The sequence below is a fragment of the Aegilops tauschii genome, chromosome 2 (assembly GCF_002575655.3).
Source record: "Aegilops tauschii subsp. strangulata cultivar AL8/78 chromosome 2, Aet v6.0, whole genome shotgun sequence".
Taxonomy (NCBI): Eukaryota; Viridiplantae; Streptophyta; class Magnoliopsida; order Poales; family Poaceae; genus Aegilops; species Aegilops tauschii.
In genome coordinates, this window is record NC_053036.3 from 61273705 (window position 1) to 61292502 (window position 18798).

General features: G+C 47.9%; 1 protein-coding gene across 1 annotated transcript; it reads right to left on the reverse strand.

The window, feature by feature from the left end:
• Positions 1 to 17179: 17179 nt before the first annotated feature.
• LOC109746412 (uncharacterized) lies at positions 17180 to 18753 on the reverse strand. Its single transcript, XM_020305530.4, has one exon. The coding sequence runs from the start codon at positions 18338 to 18340 to the stop codon at positions 17369 to 17371; it is 972 nt and encodes a 323-aa protein (XP_020161119.1). The 5' UTR covers positions 18341 to 18753; the 3' UTR covers positions 17180 to 17368.
• Between the last annotated feature and the right edge of the window lie 45 nt (positions 18754 to 18798).

Sequence of the window (18798 nt, forward strand, 5' to 3'; positions counted from 1 at the left end):
GCGTTCAACACACGTGCAGCCCGGTGACGTCTCCCACGCCTTGATCCAGCAAGGAGAGAGGGAGAGGTTGGGGAAGACTCCGTCCAGCAGCAGCACGACGGCGTGGTGGTGATGGAGGAGCGTGGCAATCCTGCAGGGCTTCGCCAAGCACTGCGGGAGAGGAGGAGGAGGGAGAGGGGTAGGGCTGCGCCAAGAGAGAGAGGTTCTCATGTGTATGGCAGCCCCAAAACCCCCACTATTTATAGGGGAGGGGGAGGGGCTGCGCCCCCATCTAGGGTTCCCCCCCCCCCAAGGGGTGCGGCCAGCCCTAGATGGGACTTGGGGGCGGCCAAGGGGGGAGAGAGGGGGCGCACCACTAGGTGGGCCTTAGGCCCATCTGAGCCTAGGGTTTCCCCCTTCCCCCCTTCCTGCGCCCTGGGCCCCTTGTGGGAGGCGCACCAGCCCACCTAGGGGCTGGTCCCTTCCCACACTTGGTCCACGCAGCCCTCTGGGGCCGGTGGCCCCACCTGGTGGACCTCCGGGACCCTCCCGGTGGTCCCGGTACGTTACCGATAGCACCCGAAACCTTTCCCGTGACCAAAACAGGACTTCCCATATATAAATCTTTACCTCCGGACCATTCCGGAACTCCTCGTGACGTCCGGGATCTCATCCGGGACTCCGAACAGCATTCGGTAACCACGTATACCTATTCCCTATAACCCTAGCGTCATCGAACCTTAAGTGTGTAGACCCTACGGGTTCGGGAACCATGCAGACATGACCGAGACGTTCTCCGGCCAATAACCAACAGCGGGATCTGGATACCCATGTTGGCTCCCACATGTTCCACGATGATCTCATCGGATGAACCTCGATGTCTGGGATTCAATCAATCCCGTATACAATTCCCTTTGTCAATCGGTATGTTACTTGCCCGAGATTCGATCGTCGGTATCCCGATACCTTGTTCAATCTCGTTACCGGCAAGTCTCTTTACTCGTTCCGCAACACATCATCCCGTGATCAACTCCTTGGTCACATTGTGCACATTATGATGATGTCCTACCGAGTGGGCCCAGAGATACCTCTCCGTTTACATGGAGTGACAAATCCCAGTCTCGATTCGTGCCAACCCAACAGACACTTTCGGAGATACCTGTAGTGCACCTTTATAGCCACCCAGTTACGTTGTGACGTTTGGTACACCCAAAGCATTCCTACGGTATCTGGGAGTTGCACAATCTCATGGTCTAAGGAAATGATACTTGACATTAGAAAAGCTCTTAGCAAACGAACTACACGATCTTGTGCTAGGCTTAGGATTGGGTCTTGTCCATCACATCATTCTCCTAATGATGTGATCCCGTTATCAACGACATCCAATGTCCATGGTCAGGAAACCGTAACCATCTATTGATCAACGAGCTAGTCAACTAGAGGCTTACTAGGGACATGGTATTGTCTATGTATCCACACATGTATCTGAGTTTCCTATCAATACAATTCTAGCATGGATAATAAACGATTATCATGAACAAGGAAATATAATAATAACCAATTTATTATTGCCTCTAGGGCATATTTCCAACATTGACAACCCCTTATCGCGTTGGTTGTGAGGATTTATTTGTATTGTGCAGGTGCGAGGGACTCGCGCGTAGCCTCCTACTGGATTGATACCTTGGTTCTCAAAAACTGAGGGAAATACTTACGCTACTTTGCTGCATCACCCTTTCCTCTTCAAGGGAAAACCAACGCAGTGCTCAAGAGGTAGCAGCCTCGTCGGCGGCCTCGGCCTCGAGGCGCTCCCACGCCTCATGGTCCTCCGGCGCCATAGCCGAGCTCACCACCCCTGGCTCCGGCGGAACGAGGTGGACCGGACGTGTGCCGAAGGGGAAATTGAGCCTAGCCACTGCGCCATGGTAGCGGACTTGCCAGCGGTCGTACTCCATGGCCGCGAGCTCGGCCGTGTGAAAGCTACCGAGCCACCGGCGGGTGTGGGTCTCTCGATCTATAATCTCGGCGACCCACGTCCCCCACCGCCACTGTCGGACCCCGAGGTAGGACTTCGTCGGCTGTCGGGTCCGAGGGAGGATGGGGAAATCCTCGAACCAGCGTAGGGGCACGGCGGCGGGCTGATCGGGGGACCGGCGACGGCGGATCGGGCCCGCGGAGGACGATGGGGACACCTCTCCGGCGTTGGGCGAAAAGGCCACGATAAACCTCTTTTTGGCCATTGGCTCCTCGAGCTCCCCGGCACACAGGCAGAGGATGAGGATGGAGGCATCGGCGATGGCGACGGCCTACCAATGGTTTCGAGGGTTGTGTGTGTCTGTGTGTGCGGAGGTTTTGGGGTGTGTGTGGAGGGGGCGGGGGGGCAAGTTTGTGTTTGAGGAAATACTGCGGGAACTGAAAATTTTACTAGGCGGGAGTAACAAGGCGAGGCTACTGAAAATTTGGATCAAGGGCGAGCAGATATTTTTTAGATTGTGAGGGATCCAGAGGCGGGAGTAAAATGCCAGGGCTACTGGAAATTTGAATCAAGGGACTGAAGTAGAGCGGGAGTAACAGACATCACACACGGTTCGCACATACTAATCGTGTGCTATCAAACATTAAAACCTTCCAGGCGGTAGATATTTTCGAGATTACGAGGCAGTAATATTTTCGAGATTGCGAGGGATGGAAAGGCGGGAGTTTTTGGGGAGCGAGCTAGTGTGCTTGACACGCCGGCTGTGGACTGTAGCCGACGCACCTTCTCACGTAAGCCATAGGCGTACTATACGCCGACGGTGCTCCAAGATATTTTGTACTACATCTCACACGGTTGATGATAATAAACTGTGTGGGATCTACTTGATTTGAATTACAAAATGGAGTCACAGCGGCAATGGACGATGTTTGAATTGCTAGACCTTTTATCTGCAGTGAACATGCAACTACATGTGTGTCGTAAAAGAATTGGAATTATTCAGGGTTCGTTTGGACATTTTATACATTAAACTGGTCTTCTAGCCATTTCACGTGCACAATTCAAAATTAAATTACATGCACATGCTCCGGTGCATACAAATTAGTTGAAAATCAAATATGTGTCCTTCAGTGCATGCTTAGGTCCCATGCAAGAAATGGGAATGAATTTTTCGGGGTTCGTTTGGCCTTTTTTATATATTAACTGGGTTTTCTAGGCATTTTATGTGCATAATTCAAATTTGAACTACAAGCACATGCTCCAATGCACCAAAGTTGGTTGAAAAATCACATGTGTGTCCTTGGGTGAATTTCTAGGTCCCATGCAAAAGATGGGAATGAATTTCAAGCACTAGGGCATTGTTGATTGCCGGCAAAACGTTGAGATACCTGGTTTTTAAATTCTAGTAAATCCAAAACTCGTCTAAAATTCATGAAACTTGGCATGCTATCATGGAGCGGCATCAACATGCCGTGGTGAAAATTTTGTCCCATTTGGGGCAGGTTTGGGTATAAGCTTCTCACAAACCAGAGCTTCTAACAACAAGCATGATGGTTTCGATAGGGAACGTACCACCTTTGGGGACGGGACGATATCCAGTGCCTCTTATTGCTTTCAAAAAATTTCTAGTGTCAACATAGAACAACAGGAGTGTTGTGTTTAATCTTGGAATTTTTCGGGGTTCGTTTGGCCTTTTTTATAAATTAACTGGGTTTTAAGGGCATTTTATGTGCATAATTCAAATTTGAACTACAAGCACATGCTCCAATGCACTAAAGTTGGTTGAAAAATCACATGTGTGTCCTTGGGTGAATTTCTAGGTCCCATGCAAGAGATGGGAATGAAATTCAAACACCAGGGCACTGTTGATTGCCGGCAAAACATTGAGATGCCTGGTTTTTAAATTCTAGTAAATCCAAAACTCGTCTGAAATTCATCAAACTTGGCATGATATGATGGAGCGGCATCAACATGCCGTGGTAAAAAATTTGTCCCATTTGGGGCAAGTTCGGGTATAAGCTTCTCACAAACCAGAGCTTCTCACAACAAGCATGATGGTTTCGATAGGGAACGTCCCACCTTTGGGGACGAAACGATATCCATTGCCTCTTATTGCTTTCAAAGTTTTTCTCGTGTCAACATAGAACAACAGGAGTGTTGTGTCAATTTTTGTGATTTTTCGGGTTCATTCGGACATTTTTATGCATTAACTGAGTTTTCAATGCATTTATGTGCATAATTCAAATTTGAACTACATGCACATGCTGTAGTGCATATAAATTGGTTGAAACATCAAATCTATATCCTTGGGTGCATGCTTAGGTCCCGTGCAAGAAATGGGAATGAATTTCAAACACCAGGGCGCCGTTGATTGCCGGCAAAACATTGAGATGCCTGGTTTTTCAATTCTAGTAAATCCAAAACTCGTCTGAAATTCATGAAACTTGGCATGCTATCATGGTGCGGCATAAATATGTCGTGGTAAAAAATTTGTCTCATTTGGGGCATGTTTGGGTATATGCTTCTCACAAACCAGAGCTTCTCACAACAAGCCTCATGGTTTCGGTAGGGAACGTACGTCCCACCTTTGGGGACGAAACGATATCCATTGCCTCTTATTGCTTTCAAAAATTTCTCGTGTCAACATAGAACAACAGGAGTGTTGTGTCAATTTTTGGGATTTTTCGGGGTTCGTTTGGACATTTTTATGCATTAACTGAGTTTTCAATGCATTTATGTGCATAATTCAAATTTGAAATACGTACATGCACATGCTCCAGTGCATATAAATTGGTTGAAAAATCAAATTTGTGTCCTTGGGTGCATGCTTAGGTCCCATGCAAGAAATGGGAATGAATTTTTTGGGGTTCGTTTGGCCTTTTTTATACATTAATTAACTGGGTTTTCTAGGCATTTTATGTGCATAATTCAAATTTGAACTACAAGCACATGCTCCAATGCACCAAAGTTGGTTGAAAAATCACATGTGTGTCCTTGGGTGCATGCTTAGGTCCCGTGCAAGAGACGGGAATGAATTTCAAACACCAGGGCATTGTTGATTGCCGGCAAAACATTGAGATACCTGGTTTTTAAATTCTAGTAAATCCAAAACTCGTCTGAAATTCATGAAACTTGGCATGCTATCATGGAGCGGCATCAACATGCTGTGGTGAAAATTTTGTCCCATTTGGGGCAGGTTTGGGTATAAGCTTCTCACAACAAGCATGATGGTTTCGATAGGGAACGTACCACCTTTGGGGATGGTACGATATCCGTTGCCTCTTATTGCTTTCAAAAATTTTCTAGTGTCAACATAGAACAACAGGAGTGTTATGTTTAATCTTGGAATTTTTCGGGGTTCGTTTGGCCTTTTTTATATATTAACTGGGTTTTCTAGCCATTTTATGTGCATAATTCAAATTTGAACTACAAGCACATGCTCCAATGCACTAAAGTTGATTGAAAAATCACATGTGTGTCCTTGGGTGAATTTCTAGGTCCCATGCAAGAGATGGGAATGAAATTCAAACACCAGGGCACTGTTGATTGCCGCAAAACATTGAGATGCCCGGTTTTTAAATTCTAGTAAATCCAAAACACGTCTGAAATTCATGAAACTTGGCATGCTATGATGGAGCGGCATCAACATGTCGTGGTAAAAAAATTGTCCCATTTGGGGCAGGTTCGGGTATAAGCTTCTCACAAACCATAGCTTCTCACAACAAGCATGATGGTTTCGATAGGGAACATCCCACCTTTGGGGACGAAACGATATCCATTGCCTCTTATTGCTTTCAAAAAAATTCTACTGTCAACATAGAACAACAGGAGTGTTGTGTCAATTTTTGTGATTTTTCGGGGTTCGTTTGGACATTTTTATGAACTGGGTTTTCTAGGCATTTTATGTGCATAATTCAGATTTGAACTACAAGCACATGTTCCAATGCACTAAAGTTGGTTGAAAAATCTAATATGTGTCATTGGGTGAATTTCTAGGTCCCATGCAAGAGATGGGAATGAAATTCAAACACCAGGGCACTGTTGATTGCCGGCAAAACGTTGAGATGCCTGGTTTTTAAATTCTAGTAAATCCAAAACTCGTCTGAAATTCATGAAACTTGGCATGCTATCATGGAGCGGCATCAACATGCCGTGGTAAAAATTTTGTCCCATTCGGGGCAGGTTCGGGTATATGCTTCTCACAAACCAGAGCTTCTCACAACAAGCATGATGATTTCGGTAGGGAACGTCCCACCTTTGGGGACGAAACGATAACCATTGGCTCTTATTGCTTTCAAAAAATTTCTCGTCTCAACATAGAACAACAGGAGTGTTGTGTCAATTTTTGGGATTTTTCAGGGTTCGTTTGGACATTTTTATACATTAACTGAGTTTTCAATGCATTTGTGTGCATAATTCAAATTTGAACTACATGCACATGCTCCAGTGCATATAAATTGGTTGAAAAATCACATATGTGTCCTTGGGTGCATGCTTAGGTCTCATGCAAGAAATGGGAATGAATTTCAAACACCAGGGCACCGTTGATTGCCGGCAAAACATTGAGATGCCTGGTTTTTAAATTCTAGTAAATCCAAAACTCGTCTGAAATTCATGAAACTTGGCATGCAATCATGGAATGGCACCCGACATGCTGTGGCATTTTTCATGTCCATTTTGAGAGAAGGCGCACTCGAATAATGACAGCCAACAAAGCCATTTTGAAAAAATAGCTGCCACTTTAATATCTCAAATGTTTGTATAATTCAAACAGTGTGCGTTCTATTAACCATTCATGTGACGCCACATGTCTTGGTTTAAATGGCTGTAGGAGGTGCCGTGCGGACAGCTGTTGACCTTGACTGAATGGGAGGCGTGCGAGTGCAGTCCGGTGCGCAGGCTGACCGAGAGGCGTGCAAGTTGTCCTTCAATGCGCAGGCTCACCAGGAAGCATGTGAGCTATATGCTGCGCAGGCTCACTAGGAAGCAAGCCCTTTGACTTCCATGGCCGCCCGCCTTCCTCTCAATTAATGGCGCCCGAGCCGCTGTTTAATACGTGCGGCCTTACTATTCGCCTCCCATTCCCCTCCCTCCCGCAAACCACCACTAACGCCATGGCGCAGAACGATCATCTACCACTAGTCTTCAAGTTTGGTGAAGTCGACTCCGAGCCGGAGGAGGTAGAAAATAAGGAGGAATGGGGCCTCATGGACATGGCCCAGAACGAGCTGGGCGCGGCGGTTGCTGCCCCCGCTCCCATCCCAGCTGCCATCCTCGCACCCGCGCTAGCGACCATCCCCGTAGCATTGACGGGCTGGTCGCCAAGCACTATCGCAGAGCTGGAAGCCACGGGCGTTAGCGAGGTCTCCGCGGACCCGCACAAGCTCGTGTACATGCCAGCGCCAGCGCCCGTGCCCGTGTGCGCCCCTCCATCCACCGTGGCGCCGGCCCCCGTGCGTTTGGCTGCACCCGCCGCGCCCGTGCCCGTGCGCGCTCCCTCCTCAGCGGCATGGGACGCTGCCGTCGACCGCTACCTCTCAGCAGCGCCAGTTGTCGTCCTCCCGCGCCCCGCCCGTTGATCGCGCAACGACATGATGGTTGATTTACAAGTGAAGAACATTTTGTGCTACCTTGAAGACTTCAACAACGGCGTCCCGGAGGACGACAACGACAATCACGGCGCGGCACGCCGCCTCCGCCGCCGCCGGAAATAGTTTTTTGGTGTTTAATACTGTATCTCGAATTCTCGATCATATGAATATAAATTCGCAGTGTGACTGAATGAAAGATATGGTTTGAACGAACTTGCGTTTTTCTCTCTTAATGTATAGGCTTATCAAACGATTTTCTTTTGCAAAAAACGTCAATGGTTTTTATATATAAAACACTCATCGCAAACGTTTTAGTTAGAACACCCGTATGCAAACCGACAGCTTCCCCAGGAAGCCAAGGGAAAATGTGTCGAGCAGGATTTCTGCATCCCTTGAACGCAAACGGTTGTTTTGCATGACCCGTGTGCAACCACGTACAAACAATTGGGTAAGATTTGCATATCTGTCATTTTGAGTATGTTGCCACTTGTCAAACTGGAAAGATTGACATTTGTTTATCTAGTAACATTGTCATTTGTCAACCTTGTAACACTGCGATTTGTCAAAATATGCAGCTAAAAATCACTAGCACTATCTAATTTTTGCAACTAAAATCACTAGCACTGTTCATATGGACACCACTAGTAGTCGTGAGTTGATGGACGCATATGCAAATGTACTATTGATTACATACAACAAGTCATCAGCCCACACGACAACGAGGATACACGTTGGATTATAGATCATTTCCAGCAAAACATTCTAGTAAAGTTTTTCTCACACAACAAATAACAAAGCGATGAAATGAACTTCAGCTCAACCACTCGTCGGTGTTGGAAACGCTTGCTTTGAACCAGAAGTGATTCTCTGGGAAGGGCCGGCTACTATCAATCTCGAGACCAACGCAGGACTGATCATCCAGGCTGAAGCGTCCTATGTTAGGACCCATATTGGGACGGTAGGGAAGCATAGCAATGTCCGAGGTATAGATACAGTTGCTTCTCATAAATGGTAGTAACGTTGTGTCAACAGCAGTTGGATCGCCTTCCACCATCATGGGATAGTTTTGTCCAAGGAAGAGCGAGTTTGCTCCAAGACTTTCAATACTGAACCAGGGAGCAGGTGTTGGCGCTAGTTCACTAGTATCCATCCCAAATACCCTGCAACGGATGTTGGAATAGGTCCGGAGAGTGCGACCATGTGAGACAACACCTGCTTCCTTAGTAACATCAGCAGTGCCCTGTATACAGACAAGAAGAGGGGATCCATCGGAATAAGTTGCCAGTCGCCACTGAGTATATGGGTCCTGCTCGTCCTCATGCTCGTGATCATCAGCATCGTCATCTCCCCCTTGGTTATAAATTTTTTCAAGTATAGGTGGTGGAATGTTCACAGGACCTTGGAAACACAAGAAGGTTAATTAGTAAAAGGAAACTAGCTAACCCGCATGCATGTGGATGAAACAATTATAATTACAGTGGAAGACAAACATACCGAAAGCATCAGGATTCCATGAAAAAACAGTGCCACGAGTGGTGGCAGCAAACACAAGACCCTCGTATTGAATTGCATCACAGTACTCATCCATGTACAGAAATTGATTTTCGAGCAATATCCATCGAGGCGTGGAAGTAAGGACGGCAACAAGCTTGTCGAAGATAGCAACAACTTCATAGTTCGTATAATCCCAAGAGCGGTTGAGAACTCGACAAATTGCTATCTTCTGTAGACGACAGTCACCATGATTGTATTTGAACTCACGTAGAATACCGGTGTACTCGACCTCTGGGCAGTCGTCTGAGATTTTTAGAAGTGGAACCCGGTGATGAGTGTACACATTCACAAGTTCCCACTCGCAGTTATACCCAATATAAATAACCCAATCTCCATTTGTGCCTGCCCAAGCCTTGCCCTCAAGCGATGGCATCTTAACATCATAGGTATCATTATCAAGCGGCATCAGCTTGCACAAGGCGAGGCTTCCCTCGTCCCCGCGCCAGTCAGCAGGGTCACGGCGAAGAAGATAGGGGAGATCAAACCGCTCCTGGACGCTTGGGTTCCTTGTAATGATGTTATTAGTTGAGTCGAGAATGGTCTTGAACGAACCTGCCATGCTAGCCGAGGTGATGACGTTGCACCGATCAATGAGTTCCTCCACCACATCATCTTTCAGATCGGGGCAAGAATAAGGGGCTCGTTTCCGGCCTGCTCCCTCCATGGAGAAGATGATCAAACAATGGCAGAAGGAAGGGTGAAGGAAAATGGAGGGAGGAAGAGCGTGCGACAGCAGTTCCAAATCGAGAGGGAAAGGCGAAGAGGCGGTGGACGGTTGCCACGGTACACGAAGAGGCGCCTGGGGAGCGAACGGTTGCCACAGAGGTCACACACTGACGACAAGGGCCGAGTGAACCGCATGCGTATATCGCACACACCTTGATCTGGCTGACCGTTTCTTTTGTGTTGCCTAATCACAAACAGTTCATCTGAGTGAACCGTATGCCGTATATCGCACACACCTTCATCTGGCTGCCCGTTTCTTTTGTGTTGCCTAATCACAAACAGTTCATCCGAGTGAACCGTATGCTGTGTATCGCACACGCCTTCATCTGGATGCCCGTTTCTTTTGTTCCTCCTCATCGCAAACAGTTAATTGAGCTGAACCGTATGCCCTGCATCGCACACGCAACTAAAATCTGAACCGTGTTTGATGCATCCATCATCGCAAATGTTTTATACATTTTTGACGGTTTTCATACACCACCGTTTGCGATTATTGCATCGCACACAGTTTCTCGAAGGGTCTCTAATCGTAGTGTCGCGTTAGCAGCATCCTGAAGTAGTGGCATTTGGACTTCGTTTGGTACTGATATTCTGCAAAACGAAAACAAGAAAAAAAAACAGCAGCTGACACTGGGCACTAAGTTAATAGGTTAGTCCCAAAAAATGATATATTGTTGCCTGAAAGTGTATATAAAACATCCAAGATTGATAATATAGTAGCATGGAACAATCAAAAATTATAGATACGTTGGAGACGTATCAAGCATCCCCAAGCTTAGTTCCTGCTCGTGCTTGAGTAGGTAAATGATAAAAACAGAATTTTTGATGTGGAATGCTACCTAACATATTCATCATATATTCGTTTCTTTGTAGCATGGATATTTGGACTTAAATGATTCAAAGCAATAGTCTATAATTTGACATGAAAACATCAATACTCAAGCATATCAACAAGAAACCACGTCTTTAAAAATATCAACGCTAAGGAAACTTATCCCTAGCCCATTATGCTCAATCATTGATCCATTCATGAAATACACTCAAATATTAGCTACATCCAATACACAAGTATGACAATAGTGTTCCCTAGTTGGTGCTTTATAAGAGAAGATAGAGACTCAAATAAAAATAAAACTGCATAAAAGTAAATAAATAGGCCCTTCGCAGAGGGAAGTAGAGATTTGCAGACGTGTCAAAGGTCAAAGCTTAAATTTAGAGATAAAATTATTTTGAGAGGCATGTTTTTCCTGTCAACAAAAACAACCGAGAATTCCCAATATCTTCTATGCTAGACAAAATATAGGCGGTTCCCAAACAGAAAAATACAAAATAAAATAAATAAAAGAAAATTATAGCAAGGTATTTTTAGTTTTAATATATGATAAAATATAGACCCAAGGGCCACAGTTTTCACTAGAGGCTTCTCTCAAGAAAATAGCATACAATGGGTAAACAAATTGCTGTTGGGCAATTAATAGAAAAGCAAATAATTATGACGATATCCAAGGCAATGATCATACATAGGCATCACATCCGAGACAAGTAGACCGAAACGATTCTGCATCTACTACTATTACTCCACACATCGACCGCTTTCCAGAATGCATCTAGTGTATTAAGTTCATGGAAAAATTCATTACATCAAATAGATCTCCAATTCACAACAAACAAGTTTGAGTCAATTCAATATGATCGTTCTTCCAACATCATAATCTCAATGTTGTTTTAGGACTTCGTTACACTCAAAGATATCCTAAGATCGAGAAAATGAGATCACCAACAACACTTGAGCTTGTTCCAGAGGCAAGAGTAGGAACCTTCTATTTAACCGTTAATCATTCCACACGTGCATATGAGTTTTCCACTGAATCACATATTCCAAGGTCATAGCAGTTATATCATAGAATATAAACTCTATAATTATGAATATGTAAATATAATAATACAAATATTATTGCCTCTAGGGCATATTTTCAATAGCCATGCCATCTGCCACATGCACCTGCACATGCCCGTGTGAAAGGATGTAAATGTGGCCTAGAGGGGAGGGGTGAATAGGCAGTTTAAAAACAATTACGATTTAGGCTTGAACAAATGCGAAATAAAACTAGCATTTGATTTTTCAAGCACGAAATCTAAATATACTATAGGCTGAACTATGTACGCCAACAACTTATGATGAGCAAGATAAACAATTATGTGATAAAAATATATATAACATGAAGCACTATGGCTATCACAAAGTAAGTGCATAAGTAAAGGGCTCGGGTAAGAGATAACCTTGGCACGCGGGGATGATGATGTATCCCAAAGTTCACATCCTTGTGGATGCTAATCTCCGTTAGAGCGGTGTGGAGGCACAATTCTCCCGAAGCGCCACAATGGATCACCGTATTCTCCTCACGCCCTTGCACAATGAAAGGTGTCATGACTCCACTAAGGGACCCTTGAGGGCGGTCACTGAACCCGTACAACTGGAGACCCTTGAGGGCGGCCACCGAACCAGTACAGTTGGAGATCCTTGAGGGCGGTCGCCGAACCTGTACAAATTGCCCGGGGCAAGCTCTACACCTTAATTGGAGGCTCTCGAAGCTTGCCCAAACCTTTACACCACAACGATTGAGCTCCACAACAACACCAACCGTCTAGGGTCCCAAAGAACCCAAGAGGAACAAGCTCTTGGGTACCAAGCACCCAAGAGCAATAAGCTACTCAACTTTAACTTCCACGTATCACCATGGAGAACTCAAACCTATGCACCAAATGCTATGGCAAGAGCACACAAAGTGCTCAAGTCCATCTCTCCCAAATCCCACCACAACAATGAATGCTATGGAGGAATACGAGAGGAAGAACAAAGGAGGAGAATACACAAGAACTCCAAGATCTAGATCCAAAGGGTTCCCTCACTTAGAGGAGAGATGGATTGGTGGAAATGTAGATCCAAATCTCCTCTATCTTTTCCATCAAATAGATGTAAGAATCATGGGAGGAATAGGGAGAAAGAAAGATCCAAGAGGTCAACAATGGGGGGGGGGGGACTTGCTCAAAGTCGTTGGGGCCATTAGGGAAGAAGACCCCTTAAATAGGCCCCCACGAATCTAACTGATGTGCTGCAGAAAAACACTAGAGCAGTTGTACCGCTTGGATGGGCGGTACAACCGCTCCAGGCAGGAAAACTAGGGATGATGCGGCCCGAGCGGCACAACGTTGGCGACGTCCGGTTGTACCATTTATTGAAACAATAACCGGAACAACCTCGCAACCACCGCTTAGTACCGCACCCTAAAACCGAGAGGAATCACCCTCGAGTGGTAGATGGGGCGGTACAAGTGTTGGTACAACCGCCCCAGTTTACAAGCATGTCCATGGAGAACAAAATGGTAGAACTGCTCGGTTACCTGGTTGTACTGGTCATTATGAAACAACCGGAACAACTGCTAGGCCATCGCATAGTACTGCGGCCCCAACCCGAGAGGAATCACCCTCCGGGCAGTGTTGGGGCGGCACATGGCCTAGTACAACCGCCCACAAACGTGCAATGGTGGCACGTTAAGTCCCATGCGGTACAACCACAAGGGACACCGGTTGTACCGGTTATTATAAAAATAACCGGGACAACCTTCCAGCCAACGTCGTGTACCACTCCCCAAACCCGAGAGGAATCAACCTTCGGATGGTACATGGAGTGGTACAAAAACCGGTAGTGCTGCCCAATGACTGAGCGGTACAACCACTACCACGCATGGTACAAATTGAGCAGGAAAACAGGTAAGACCAAAACTACCATAGGATGAACTTGGAAATCAAAGAATTCAAGCATGTTGGATAGAAAGCGACTGGAAAAAACTCCAACATCAGAAACATAATAGGAGATGCATATGAAATCCGTTTTCGATGAACTTGAGCTTGTCATAAAGGTAACCACAAGCTCCAAAACATCCCACAGAGAAAATCCAAACGAGAACCAAGAAAGATGATGCCAAGGATGCAAAGGTTTGAGCTCTCTACGAATTATACGAACAAGCTACTCACTCGAGAGAGCCCCCTTGATAGTACAACTATCGATCATATAACCGGGTCTCCCAAATAACACCATGAGACCGATAAGATAGAAAACCTATCAAGGATATACTTGTGCCTTGCACATAATCCAGTTGAGCCACATGATGATGATCTTGACCTCTTCAAGTTGGACTACCTTTCTTGATTGCGCTGGCTCGATTATGACTAGTGAATTGCTCCCCCATACTCCACTATGGGTGAGCCTCTCTTAGGCACATATTCGCATGTCCATTATCACCAGAATGGACGGCAAGCTTCAAGCATGTGATCTCTTCATGATGCTCCACTTGAACTTGCACAACGCAACCTTGATGACGATCACCGCTTGATGTCATCCTCCATGGGTCATATGAGATCTTAATTTATGTAATCTCATGGAAACACACCTAACCCCACAAAGAAACCTCACATAGACCATGGGTTAGTACGCAAAACATAATTGACAATGCTTACCATACCATAAGATCACATGATCCCACTTGGTATATCTTTTAAGCTTTGTGTGTTGATCAACTTAAATCCACTATTTGTACTTAGTCTTGATCAACCTTGTACCTTATCTTCTCTCTTCATAAAGATGGTGTCTTGAAGGTAAACTTGAATGTTCACATAATCTTCTTCTTCAAGACATGCTTTCAGCAGGCTCAACTCTCACATGATTGATATTTGGATAACTCCTTGAGTAACACATTGGTCCATAATTAATATTCTTCTTTTAACCTTGAAACCAACATATGGTCTTCAAGCAATGCATATGGACGAACCCTTCAAATATAACTCAAGGCAACCATTAGTCTATATGGGTTGTCATTAATTACCAAAAGCAAACATGGGGGCACCATGCTCTTTCACCGTGTAACCGCGAGGGTCGGCTCTAAACAAATTGTAAGGCCCCGACCACATCCACCAGTTCCTAACTGTTACGTCTTGCGGGATCTAGATTGGCCCCACAACCCAAAATTAGTCTTTTCTGTGCACTTTGTCCTCACTCGTGTGCACCAAAGACCAACTTTCAGATGGTCACCCATCCTCAAATCGCTCCAAGGCAAGCACGCTTAACTTTGGAGTTCTTTGCGAATGGGTTCTTCGAAAAGAAGGAATTCCTTATTGATATCAGTAGTCTATTTAGACTCTCTCACTAGGCTAGGCTATTCTAACCTAGTCTATTGCAGGCCGCGGCGGATCCCATTTCCCATGATATGTATTCCCCATGTCCGACAGGAAGCTCACCGGACCACTGTGAGCCCCGAAGCTAAATGCTTCAGTGGAAGAGGATGAATAGTCTCCGCCTACGCGAAGACCGGATCATCGTTGGTTTTTGGGTGGGGGAAGACGGTCGTCGTGGCCTACGCCCCTGCAAAACGGGAAAGTCACCAGTTGTGTAACCCAGCGAGACGGTGGCGGTGACCTTCTTTGGACCCAAGCGGCGGCGGCCTCCTTTGGTCTACATTTCCTCGCTGTCGGCGGTGGCCCCAGACATGTCGGCTTCATCATTGTGGCATTGGGGCGCGACCGACGCGGAGTTGGCGACGTTGTCGTTGATGCCCCAGTCAAATTCCTCCCTCCGCCGCCACGTCAACTTTCGCAAACATGGCTTCTTTCTCCTCCTAGCATAGGTGATGCCGGCATCGCTCATGGCAAATTTGGTGGGCGGCAACGTAGGCCAGCCTAGACGGGCGAGGACGACCCATGGTGATGCTAACCTCGACCGGCAGTGGTTGTGGTGCCGGCTCCGGAGAGCTTACCGGCAAGCCAGCATGTATCCGGCTGGCTTGGCGGGCCACCCAGCCAGCTGCAATGTTGGCGAGTTTCTTCTTCTGCTTGCCGGAGAGGCCGTCCCACATGGCTTTGGAGCTCGAGGACATGGCATGTGAGTGGCAAAGAGGAGATGGAGAGTGTGGTGCGGGCGGATGACATGCGCCAAGAGGCAGGGTCTTTAATGTCGACCGGCATGCGGACGACGTGTGGCGCTCGTGCTGCCGGAGTAGGTTCCTCGAGCGACGTGCTAGTTTAATGGAGGTAGGCGGGCGAACGGATGGTGTGTCAATGCGGAGCTCCAGTGAGAGGTTGCGTCTGCTCTGGGTCGGGCGACGCTCCGGGTCGGCGCGCCGTTTCAATATCGGCTCCAGAGAGAGATCGCGTCCGCTCTAGCGCAACATGAATGCGGCATTGATGGCTTCAGGCGGGAAAGGGTGTGAGCGAGGGATAGGGTTTTGGATGGGTCAGGTTGTCGGAGGCATGTGTGGTAGCGGTTCGATCACCCACAAAGCCCCCCCCCCCCACCCCCCGGGGGGGTTTGCGGAAAAAGGACGTTCGGACCAGCCCGCAAGCGAATACAGGACCGCATTGGATGGCAAAACACATCCGGACTGTGAGGTCCGAATGGATGGGCGCGGTTTGAGTTTCGCGTTGGTGGAGATGCCCTAACAACGATAGATTCCAACAACTCCACTTTTACGGTTCGGAGTAGTAAACAAGGGTGTGGCTAAGTCTCAGTCGATTGAGACTCAATCAAGTGTTTTATGTAAGATGAAAAAAGAAAAAACTGAAGAAAAAACTGTACGAATATTCATAAAAGATCAAAGGAATATAGCATCGATGAAGACATAACAAAATCTAAGTCGACTGAGACTTACCAAAACTGATTAAACTAACAATCAACTTTGCACAGCAACACTATCAAATTAACCCGCCGGCACCGGCTTTTGACGCCGTGCCGTGTCATGCCCTCGGCAATCTGCATGGCCGGATCGAAAGGTAGAAGAAGTGGGGGCCGAGTCATCCGAGGGAGATAGGGACGCGAGGCCTAGTGGAATCATGTGCTTTGCTCCACGAGGAAATATTCCTGCCGCCTTTGTTTGACAGTCTCTGAAAACTACGGGCTCCACGAGGATGATCTTTCCATTCTTTCCTTGCTCCTCTCAGAGTTGCTAAGCATGTACCGGACCCCTTCCTGTCAAGGACCGGATATTATGGTCTTTGTCTCCGCCGGTTTGATTATTTATCGGTTTTCTTGATTACAAGCTCTGTGATGCATTGGCTGTCCTTGTCCTGCTGGATTTGAATGTGACAACGAAACGGCAACGACCTTTTAGTTAGGCAGTTGTATGGTGGTATGGGTGATGATGGGCTGGTAGTTCTTTTGATTTGTATCTCTCCCTATATATGCATGCTCAGATAAGGATAACTTTACATATACGGTAATGCTAACTAGCGAAGCTGGGAAGGAATTGCCCGTGAAATTGCTCTTGACCGCGAGGAAATTTCCACCATCTAGAACACAAATACATCTCTTACGGGAGGACTAGCTCCACGCAATTTCTTTCTGTATTTTCTTTGTTAGTAAAGTAGTACAAGTTTTTTTTCTTTTTGCTGAAACCATAACAATGGTGGACAGGTGGAGTATATATCTCTACTAGCAGTACTAATCCAATGTATTGACAAGTAAGAAAGGGAATGAATTGATCAAATATTCGCCTCATGCATCTCCATTGGGCAGCTTGGCGTATCTGTATCCGTGGGCTGCCACCACCTCCTCCTCCTCCTTGCTGTCCCTGCACTCGAAGTAGTACGCCGTGACGGCCGCGACGGAGAACACCTCCACGGCGCCCAGCAGGGCCACGTAGGCGGCGCCGGCGGCCACCCCGGCGCACGGGCTCCGCGGCCACAGCCTCAGCGCCAGCGTGTACACCGGCGACACCGCGGCGCCGAGCGCGCACGTCGCGACCACGTAGAGCGCGGCCCGCGCGCTCCTCCCCTCCATCAGCCGCCACGCGCGGGACACCGCCGCCGCGCCGTGCCGCCCCGGCTCCGCCACCGAGACCACGACCGCCACCGCGCAGACGACGGTGAGGTAGACAAGGAAGAGCGACGCGAGGAGCACCAGCAGCACGTCGAGGAAGAGGAGCAGCAGGGAGCGCTCCAGGAGGTAGACGGTGGCCAGCGCCAGCGCGACGATGGCGCCCGCGCAGGCCACCTCGAGGACGTACCCGAAGGCCACGGTCGCGACGGGGCCCCACAGGTTGCCCCTCGCGCCGCCCAGGACGGCGGACACGGTCAGGCGCCGCTCGGTGGCGTCGTCGTCGGCGCCGGAGGAGAACGCCCTGACGGCGGCGAAGACGGTGGCTATCTTGATGGCGGACCCGACGACGACCGCGGCGAGGACGCACGCGCCGACCTCGAGCAGGAGCCGCCTCAGGTCGCCCCTGAGCGCCCTGACGAGGCCCGGGTACGCGGCGCCGGCCGGGTCGGCGCGGCTGATGGCGCTGGCGTCGACCAGCGCGGCCGCGGCGAGGGGCTGCACGGCGAGGGAGTTGGTGAGGAGGAGCACCGCGGCGAGGGCCGCGGTGAGCGCGAGCAGCGGCAGGAAGAGCCCGCCGTGGCGCGCCGGGAGGAGGGCGCCGTGCTTGAGGAAGGCGAAGAAGCACGGTGGCGGCGGTCGGGCCGCCATGGCCGGCTCAGGGATTGAGCTGAGCTAGATCTTGATTGGGTGGGTGGGTGGGCGGGCGGGCGGGTGGGGTTGCTCCGTGGCCCCGTGCGCGCGCGGAGGAGCGGAACGGCGAGCTTATAACGAGAGGATTGTTGACTTTTTTTTATGACGGTGGGTGAACGCGTTGTAGTAGTACCTTGGAAACTTCTTTGTTTGGTTTATTAGTTGGACTTGGATTAGACCGATCGGATGTGGTGCGTTTAGCATTTTTGTGGTGTGGACGGCATGCGAATTTCAGTAGGGAATCGATGGGACCGAGTGTTGATAAACTCCTACTCTGATTACCATCGGCAGACCGTCTAGATATTCAGGGGCAGATCACAGTTCTATAATTCTATCCTTATAAAGATGGCACTTGTACTGTTACAAGAGGATGGTAGGTGTAAAAACAGAAACACCAAAAAAAATTCGCAACCATT